Source organism: Ailuropoda melanoleuca, chromosome 6 (assembly GCF_002007445.2).
Source record: "Ailuropoda melanoleuca isolate Jingjing chromosome 6, ASM200744v2, whole genome shotgun sequence".
In the NCBI taxonomy this organism is placed as follows: Eukaryota; Metazoa; Chordata; class Mammalia; order Carnivora; family Ursidae; genus Ailuropoda; species Ailuropoda melanoleuca.
The window spans coordinates 90,046,135-90,056,172 of NC_048223.1; the positions used below are offsets into that span (position 1 = coordinate 90,046,135).

At 50.4% G+C, this 10,038-nt stretch overlaps 1 protein-coding gene across 1 annotated transcript; it reads right to left on the reverse strand.

Moving 5' to 3' along the window:
* Positions 1 to 8,057: 8,057 nt before the first annotated feature.
* S100A12 (S100 calcium binding protein A12) lies at positions 8,058 to 9,550 on the reverse strand. The gene is made up of 3 exons (XM_002922517.4): positions 9,442 to 9,550; positions 8,727 to 8,873; positions 8,058 to 8,313 (listed from the first exon to the last, which is right to left on the reverse strand). Exons 2-3 carry the CDS (start codon positions 8,862 to 8,864, stop codon positions 8,173 to 8,175), a joined length of 279 nt encoding a protein of 92 aa, XP_002922563.1. The 5' UTR covers positions 8,865 to 8,873; positions 9,442 to 9,550; the 3' UTR covers positions 8,058 to 8,172.
* Between the last annotated feature and the right edge of the window lie 488 nt (positions 9,551 to 10,038).

Sequence of the window (10,038 nt, forward strand, 5' to 3'; positions counted from 1 at the left end):
ACCCTGAAACTAATGTAATATTACACACCAACTATACTTCAACGAAAAATTAAAAACAAAAAAGATAGTCCTATTGAGTAGAGAGGAGCTGGCTTCCTTCCTCAGTGTGAGGGTTCAGATTCCCACCCCACCTGAGAATCATCCCTCTGTGATTAAGGAGTCCTTCTGGGAAATAGGAACTTTCGGGGTTTCCCCTCCTCACAGTGGCTAAAGAGCAGAGCCCATCACGAGACGCCTACCTCGGGTTCCTGTAAGGAGGAGCTGTCCTCCTTCGCAGTGGAACCTGAACTTCTGGATGGCTTTCTGGGAGGGACGAGGAAGAGACGGTGGCTGGCCAGACACCTCATAGTGCCCTAAATGTGCTCTGGGGCTGGGGGACATGGATGCTGTAGAACTGGGGGAAGAGGTGAACTTTCTCGTCGCCATTCACTTGTTTGTCCATTCATTCATTTGTTCAACACACATTGATGGGGGGGGGCGCTGATAAAGAGGCCTCGCCTTGTCATGAAGAAGCCCAGGCCTGCAGGGCAAACACCACCGCTCCTCAAATGATTTTAATATGGAAAATGAAAGGCTAGAGAGAGTAAAGTTTGGTGGGACTTTGAGGTAGGAACATGACCCTTGAGCAGAGGCTGGGAGAGCAAATATTAGACCCACGTCAAGACTGTGGGCATCCTCGGATAAACATGCAGATGCTCGGAATGAGGCCTGGAAGTGGGCGGACGTGGGGTCTGATCAGGAACAAGGAGCCCTGGGGGTGGGAGAGGAGAGGTGGGAGAGGCTCAGGTGAGCAGGCCAGCGTCTATGCTTGGAGCTTGCACTCTCAGCAGGAGAACAGACGGCAGGAGCAGTGGGGGTTTTAGGGAGGAATGTAATTTAACCATACGTATATTTTAAAGTCTCTCTATGAGACTTTATGGGATGGATGTGGGGTGGGAATGAGCCGGCAGGCCCGGGCCAGTGAGGAGGCTGCCGGTTAGTCGGGGGGGGGCGGTGCTGAGAGAGCCCAAGATGGCACTTCTCAGAGAAGAGGAGTCCAGCCAGGATCTCAACATATGCGTGTCCCATCTCAGCCAGGCAGGCCTGCCCCCCACACCCTACAGGACGAAGAGGGTGACTCTGCACTGTTTCCCAAGACCTCGACAGGAAGAGAAGCCTCAGCTTTCTCCAGCCCAGTGAGGCAATTTTACACAACCCTGACACAAACTCTGCTCTGAGGAAAACTCCAGAATCCAACCTCCACGCCCACCCACCCCCTCCCCAAAGTTGCTGTACAAAGCCCTGTGTCATGGATTTTGACATTCCAATTACCAAAGTGACAGCGGAGCTGAAACAGACGGTTGCTCAAGTCCTGGTGCCTCTTGGGGCCTGGGCCTGGGACAGTTCCTCTACCCCAAGACTCCAGTTGGCTCCATGGCCTGACTGGGCCCCAAACCCGGTCTTCAAAGATCCCCTCACACACACAAGAGACAGGGAGCATGAGCACCTGGGAGGGCCAGCTGGCCTCTTCTGGTGAGCACCCGCATGTATTCCCATTTTTGCCCATGTACCCAGAATTAATGTGCAGATCAGAGAGACAGGGGACTGTTGCCAAGGCCTGAGGGAGCAGCATGGGGCCCAGTTCCAGTCCACCTCTCCTCTCTTCCTTCTGCCTCCCGCCGTCCCTTCTCCAGGCTGCACATTCCTCCCTCCATCAGTCTACATTCTCTCTCTGAGTCATCTCCTCTCATGCTGCTTCCTGCCCTTCTGGTGTCGGAGGTGGGGTGCAGTGCCAAGGAGCTGGGGTGTTTCCAGGAAGGGCATTGCCTTTGAGCAGTAACTCGGGGTCCTGACTAGTCAGGGGTGTCTCCTCCAAAGCAGAACATGCGCAGCTTTGGAAGCACCTGTTAATAGTGGAAGGAGAAAATCACGAGGGGAAATAGTAAGGGCTGAGGGTCTTGAGCCTGGAAAACAGAAGCAAGGGGGTTCATAACAACTGCCTTCAAATATTGCTGACGTCAGGGGAGAGAGAAGGCCACCCCATCGCAAGACCTCTAACCCTCTGTGATGGGGCCCCAATCCTCCCTTCCACCATCACCACAAGCTTCTCACTTTCTTCTTTGGACCAGCTGCTCATGTCCTCAGTTAGAAAACACTAACTCAATTCCACAAAACCAACATCCATCGCGTATTCGTTGATTCAGGGCTGGAGGTTGAGGCACAGCTGCATACGGACACCACTCCGGGTGCTGGGCCAACAAAGAAGGCGAGTCCCTGCTCCCTTGAGTTTACGTCTAGAGAAGAGTCAGACAGTAAACAAGCCAAGGAATAAAGGATCGATCGCTTCAGAGGTGTTGAGCGCCACAAAGAAAATCAAAGAGGGAGATGTGATGGAGTGCTGAGTGGGGCAGGGAAGCGGGCAGGGCCTCCCAGGCGAAACAGTGATGGAAATGAGGCCAGAGAGCAAGCCTTGGAAAACTTGTGGTGGGTTTAATCAGGTGAGTGACACAGTGTGATTTGTGTGTGGAGGACATCTGGCTGCTGTGCGGAGGAGGTTCAGGGACCAGAGTAGAAGCGTGGGGAGCAGCTAGGAAGCCGTGGCACCAAGCCCGGTCTTCTCATCAAATACAGCGTTAGGTCCCTGCCCTCCAGGAGCCCTCAGCCTAATGGGGGCAACAAACACCCAAATAGATATTTTCAATATCATGGTGTGGGCCAAAGAAAAACTGGGGCGATAACCACAGGCATCTTGGGACCACAGAGGAGCCACCATCTGCCTGGCTTCTAGGCGTCAGTGGAGGTGGAGAGAGAGAGAAAGAAGGCCAAGGTAAGCACCCGCAGATTAATACCAAGGTGAGTTTTGAAAGGGCAAGAGTTGAGCTACTGTGTGCCCAGTGCTGTTAGCTAATCAGAGAAATCAGAGAAGCATAGTCTAGTTTACTTTCTTTTGACTTAGATGACTTTTTATATTGGCCAAGTTAAAATGTTGATTCCTAGTCATTTTTGCACTAGGCTCCTGGTAGCCATCCCATTGAATCCACATCCTTTCCTGATTTCCAAATTCCCATTATGCACATTGGCTTGGCTTGGCTTGGCTTGGCTTACAGTGTGCCCGCAGCCCGCCTGAGATGTCTTTCTGAAGGTCAAGGTGGTGCACGCGTGACAGTAGTATTGGTGTCCCTCATCGAATAATAACGCCTTTGCCCAGAGCACTCTGTCAGACTAATCCTGATGGGCAGGCAAACCCCAGAGTTCCATGAATCTACTGTGGATGGGAGGGTGGAAACCTGTGAGGGATGTGGGGGGGTGAGCTCCCTGGTGGATGCAACAATTGGGTTGAGCCTTGGTGGGCAAGCAAAAGATCTGGATCTCAGTGGTCTGGTGCCTTAAACAGAGTAGGTGCCTTAAAGGGACTAGAGGCCACTTCAGACAAAGAGGACAATAGCACAGCAGGTGCAGAATCCGAAAAGTCCGAAAGTTCACAAGGAAACTAGGGAACATTCCAGAATGGTTAGAGACCCGAACTCCGAGTGCTGGGCAGGGGGTTGATGGCAAGACGCTGCAGAGAACAGGTCCAATCTCTGTGATCCTGTGGTTCTGACAGTCCTTGTGTCCAACCGCTTGATTCACCATGCTGGCCATCATCTGGGGACAAGGCTCTGCACTTTCATCTAGTCCAAATTGCACATTCCAGGTGGAAAGACTGAGGCTCAGACAAGGGAGGCCACTTGCTCAAAGTCAGTGCCAAGAAGCAGTGGAGCTGGAGGGTTAACCAGACACATTTGATTCCAGGCTGGGAGCCTTTCTTGCCCTCAGGTGCCTCTGGCTGATGGATTTTTACCAAGTTTGGGGGCCTTAACAGTTCTCCAAATCGAATTTAAGTTCAGTCAGTGGTTCAGTTGGCTATTTTGAAACCAAAATTATGGTTGGTGAATGTTTTCGCAACAGCAAATACACTGGGTTTTGTTCCTATTGGTTCGTTGTTGTTTTTTTACCACATTCTGATAAGACTCTGTATCTCAGAGCTGGTCACAGACACATGAGTGCTCTGGTTTGTGCAACAACAACCTGGTCCAGCAGCTTCAAGGTCTTTAGGGAAAGACGCAGCTTAACTGCCCTTGGTTACCTGTCCAGTACTGGTCAACTTTATCCAACTCTGTCCTAAAATTAGCCTCATCTTTGCTTGGGTGGTGAGTAGCTGCCCAGTGACAGCAATTACTTCCTGCACAAGCTGGCATCTTACTATGAATGCCACTGGCTGTTGAGTGCTTGCTTGGCACCAGGAGCTGTGCTAAGTGCTTCACATGTTCTGTTAGGTTATCTGGTCCTCATACCAACTCTGGAAGAGAGGGACCACTGTTACCCCCACTTTATTGATGGGGAAACTGGGACTTAGAAGGTCTCACAGTGATTAAGTGGTAAAAATAGGTTCTGAACAAGAACCCGAACCCCAACCCTCATACTCTTGGCCACTACCCTTTTGTGCCCAAGAACACCCTTCCCTCCAACCCTTCTAGATCCCACTCAAAGTTCTCCTCCATTCCATCAAAGCATCTGGGATATTAAAACTGGATGACACCTGAGTGTTCATCTAGTCTACAATCTTCAAAATGAATTTCTTTAATTCCTTTGGGTTCTTCAAAAACAAAGAGAACAGAGGTCCAGAGAGGCAAAGTGCTTCACCCACTGGGGTCACCCAGCAAGTGAGGGATTTTCTGAATGTTTCCCCATTGTCATCTAGGCGGGGGCCATTCCAAGACTCCCTTCTCTGGGTCCTGAATTCCTTCCTCTTCTGCCAATCACACGTCACCCCCCCCTTCAGCCTCCCATACTTTCTTCCTGCCTCAGCTTTACCTCAGATCCACATCCCACAGATGTGGCTGGTGGCCCAGCAAACCTCCAACCCCAGGCCTCAGTGGTCAGTACTTGTCACTTCCTGGATTCCGTCCTCAATCCCAGCTTCCTACACGTTGCCTCAACAGGGCTTGGCAGCAAATAAACTGAAAGGCAGGCCCACCCCTTCCCCAATATAAAGCTCCCCTTCTTCTCTGTCATACCTAGGCTCCAGAAAATTACCTAATCTTTCTCAAGTTTTGTCACAAACTCTATGCTCTGGCCTGTCTCTCCTGCTGGTGAGAAGCCAGATGGAGCAGCCACTGGCGGGTCTGGGAGAGCCCAAGGCTGGGCCCTGGCGGCTGCTTCTACGACGTCTTAGTCTCCTCAGTGGCTAGAGTGAAACGCCATAGACTGGTGGCTTTAACAGCACACATGTACTTCTCGCCATTCTCGAGGCTAGAAGTCTCAGATCAGGTGTCAGCATGGTCGGGTCATGGTGAGGGCTCTCCTCCTACCTTGAAGACAGCACCTTCTGCTGTGTGCTCACATGGCTTTCTCTCGATGTGTGCTCATGGACAGAACTCTCCCTCTCTTTGTCTTCTCCTTCTTATAAGGGCACTAATCCCGTTGTGAGGGTCCCACCCTCATGACCTGAGCTAAACCTAATTACCTCTTGAAGGCCCCATCTCCAAATATCATAGCATTGGCAGGCAAACAAACGTTCAGCCCATAACCTTTAGGTATTCTGACACCCGACTACATGGAGTGTGACTCCAAAGGGCACCCCATCTTCCCCAGACCGAATTCAGTGCCAGAGAGGGGTTGAAGGCAGGGACACCCCCAGTGACTTTTGCTGAATGCACTTCTCACCAGGGCAAGCCGACCCTGTCCCTTAAGAAGATAATTCCTGCCCTCGGAGGCCATGCTCCTTCCTCTTTCTCCTGGGACAATTTATACAGAATCAAACCAATAATCATAACAATTTCCATATATTCATCCGTGTAAGAGATGTTCATGAAACCCTATCATATGCCAGGCACAACGAAACAGCACCTGCTCACCCTAGTCTATGGAGGAGACGGGCATTAAACAATCACATCAGTGGATGCTGAGTCACAACAGGAGAGAAGAATCCAGGAGAGAGGCATTTAATTCTAGTGCATTTAACAAAGAACTTGACCCAGACCACATTAAGGAGGGAGGCTGGCCAGTGAAGTGTTCTCTTGCCATACCCTGTGTTGGGTAGAGCTAACCCTCTTCTCCCTGCTCCTATGTCCCTTCCTGCCCCCACCCACACCCTTGAAAGAATCAAAGAAAGGTTCTTGGAAATTCTGCATCTTTTTCCCCCTTTCAAAGTTCTACCCCAAATTTCAGGTTCAAGGGTCTACTCCTCCAGAATACCTGCCTGACCCCAACACGCAAGGCTGGGCCACTCTCCCGTTCCCCATGACACCCTGTGCTTACTCCTGCCAAAACAAATACAATGCCGAATGGGGATTTCTGCTGCTCAGATTTTCACCTGGCAAGGACTTTGTCTCTCATCTCTGTGTCCTCAACTTCCAGCCCCTATCGCGGGGAAAAATCTTTGGAGTAATCCTTGATTTCTCACGACCGCCTTCAAGTGTATGCAGAACCTCACTACCCCTCACCACCAGGATGCCCGCCACCCTAGTCCAGCCCTGTCATCCCTCAAGAGGGTTAGGGCTGCACTTCCAGGGTGATCACCGTGAACTACACATAACCATCGGCCTCATGAAGAGTGATTGTGAGCATGACGCAAGCTGGATTTCAAAGGCTTAGAAAAAAGAAAAGGATGGAAAATATCTCAATAATAACCTCTATATTGTTGGGGCGCCTGTGGGGCTCAGTCAGTTAAGCATCTGACTCTTAATCTCAGCTCAGGTCATGATCTCTGGGTCGTGAGATCGAGCCCTGCAACGGGCTCTGCACTGAACGTGGATTCTGCTTGAGATTCTCTCCCTCTGCCTCTTCCTCTGCCCCACCACCCCCCACTAGCGTGTCTCTCTCTCTCTCTCTCAATCTCTCTAAAAATAAATAAAAAATTACTTCTAGGGACACCTGGGTGGCTCAGTCAGTTAGGCATCTGCCTTCAACTTGGGTCATGATCCTGGGATCCTGGGATTGAGTCCTACATCAGGCTCCTTGCTCAGCAGGGAGCCTGCTTCTCCCTCTGCCTGCTGCTCCCCCTGCTTGTGTGCTCGCTCTCTCTGTCTTTTGCTCTCTCTCTGAAGAATAAATAAATGAAATCTTTAGAAAAAATGACTCTATGTTGTTGAAGTGATACTATTTTTGATCTATTAGGGTTATAAAATTTATTATTAAAATTAATTTCCTCTTTATTTTCACCTTTTTAGTTGTGGGTACTACTAAACTTAAAATCACAAACATGGCCCATATTGTGTTCCTATTGGCCAGTGCTAATCCAGGGAATCCCCCCTCACTGTTCTCCTTGCTTGCACTCTGGGGTCTGCCCTCTACAATTTCTTCTCAACAAAGGCAGCTAGAGTAACCCTTTTGAAACATAAATGAAATCATCTTGCTCCCTTGCTCAAATCCTCCCAGTGGGTCCTTAACACACTTAAATCCAAAGTCTGCCCCAAGGTCTGCAAGCCCCTGCTCCCTGCTCCCTGCTTCCTACAGGCACACACCACCTGCAACTCCCCACCTCAGTTCCTGCACGTTGCCTTTTGTGCCGTGTTTTTGAGCAGGACAAGTGTGTGCCCAACTCAGAGACTTGGCCTCTCTCTGCCCGGAACTCTTGGCCCAGATATCTGCAAGCTGTTCTCCTCCCTTTCTTGGATTTCTGCTCAGATGCATTTCTTGAGCATTAAACTAAGCCAGAGTGCCTCTCCTTTCCCTCCCACCCCAACCTTACTTCGCTCTTTAGCTGTCTTCATACCACTTATCACTGCCTACCCCTGTATCACAGGATGTGCTTTTATTTGTTTGTCTATTTGTTTGTTTGCTATCCTTCCCCACAAGCCCCAGGTGGACAGGGTTTTGTGTCTTTGGTCTCTGGTTTTCACAGATGTTCAATGAATATTTGTTGAATGAATGAATAAAGGAGCCAAACAATGAACATTTAATAGTTGGTGAACAAATGAACTAACAGATAAGGGGGTCCCAGGTCTCTAAATGAGGTCTGCCAGAATCACGGGGGTGTGGTTTTCTCCAGTTTGGGGACCGTGGCCATGGAAAGAAAGAAAGTGCATACTACTAAGAACTTTTCAAGAATACATTTATTAACTCCCACTTCCCGCGTGCAGAGCAGGGCTTCCGTGATTACAAGGAAAGGTCTTCCTGCGAACTTTGCTGGAGAAGAGCCCTCGGAGCTCCTTACTCTTTGTGGATATCCTCATGCGCAGTCAGCAGCACACGGACCACCAGGGTTACAAATTCACTAAAGTCGATCTGTCCATCTTTATCAGCATCCAGATCTTGGAATGTTTTGTCAATCGTAGCCTGATCTTTGGTGTTCTAGAAGGGGACATCAGAGACAGTGAGCTCAGACTCTCCTGAGCTCGGCTCAGGGAGGCCCAGGGACATTAACTATTCACCAAAACTGTGTTGGAGAATCCAACGTGACAAAACAGAAAACAGAGGGAAGCAGCTGTCATGAGCTAGCCTAGAGCCACACAAGCAGCTGTCATGAGCTAGCCTAGAGCCACACAAGTCTCGACCTGGAAGGTCTCTGTAGCTCACGAATCCCCACAGGTGAGGGAACAATCCCAAAGAGAGAGGTGAATAGAGCCTGAGGTGACAGAGTGAGTTACGGAGGGAGGGAGGGAGGGAGGGAGACTCCCCCATCCCACAGCTCAGGAGAGCACCCTCAGGCTGACCCCAGCCCAGCCCCTCAGGGGATGAATTTGGATGAGAGAGGCATCACCTACCTTGAGGGTGTTCGGAAGTTCCCTTGTGATCAGCTGCTTCATCTCACCCTTGGAAAGCTTATCATAATGCCCCACCCGGACCGAGTACTGGTGGAAGACATTGATGATCCCCTCCATATGGTCCTCCAGCTTAGTCATCTTCTCAACCTTCAGGAGACACGGGAGGTCTGGGGCCACTCCTCGCCCACCCGCCCACATTCCCCTCTCTCCTCGCTTTCTGGTGTAGACAAGTGATGACTTTCCCTGCATCTGCTTTGTGTTCTCTCTGCTCCGTTTGATCTGTGGTGAATTTTTCATTTGTAGATAGGCTGGGGTGGGTTCATATAATGCTGTCTAAAGTCTAAAAGAATCAACCCCCGTTGCCACAGTGTTCCATGTCCCCCTCTCTCCTAGGAAATATAATTCAGAGGGTAGTTTTTTGATCAAGCACACCCAGGAGGGGTTTGGTGGCTGGCCAGGTTGTTCCCTTTCTCCAGGTGATGGCACTTTGGCTACAGGTCTCTTACAGACATTCACCAGCCTCTTCCACCTTCACCACCCTTGGGTGCTGAGACTGGGTCTACCTAGCACAGCAAGGGTTGGTCTCCTTGAGTCCAAAATGCAGTCAGTCCAGAGGTGCTCTGGCGAGCAGAAGGTTATGGCTTCCAACGGCCTGCAATTGCTACCTGCAGTCACTACCCAATGAACCTCCCGTAACCAAGGACAGGACACTTACCCTTCAGTGTGCAGGAGAGTGGAAATGTAGCAAGAAGCCAGGGCTGGTGAGAAGTACTGAGCCGGGGAGGTTTTTATAAGGCACTCCAGGCTTCACCTTCAACCTCAAGTGAAGAAATCTCTCTGATTCATCATGAGGCAATTGCTAGACAATGCTTCGTTGCTCAACAGAAGCTTCAACCCTGTGGCTTTGACTGCAACATGAGCCCCCCTCATTGCTCCCATGGCCCATGCCACCCTTGCTCAGCCTGACACAGACCCCCCCAACCCCACCACCCCACCCAAGGGGCCCTCAGTTCTGGGGCAGGTCCCAGTCTTCAGCTCTGTCCTCTGACCTAAACTGTGGCCTTTTACTAGGAAACCCCAGGAACAGGAACCCCAGGAACAGGTTATGCTGTCTGGATGGCACCTACCTGGAAAGGGAAGGACTGGGGAGAGGCGTTTGCTGAGTGTCTATTACAACAAAAACGATAACGATAATAAAAACCATCAAAGTGGGCAAGCACTCCTGGAACAGAGAAAGGACACTGGGTTACGACTGAAGGAATGGTAATAAAGCACGGACTTTAGTTAATGATAATGTATCAAGAAAGGTTCA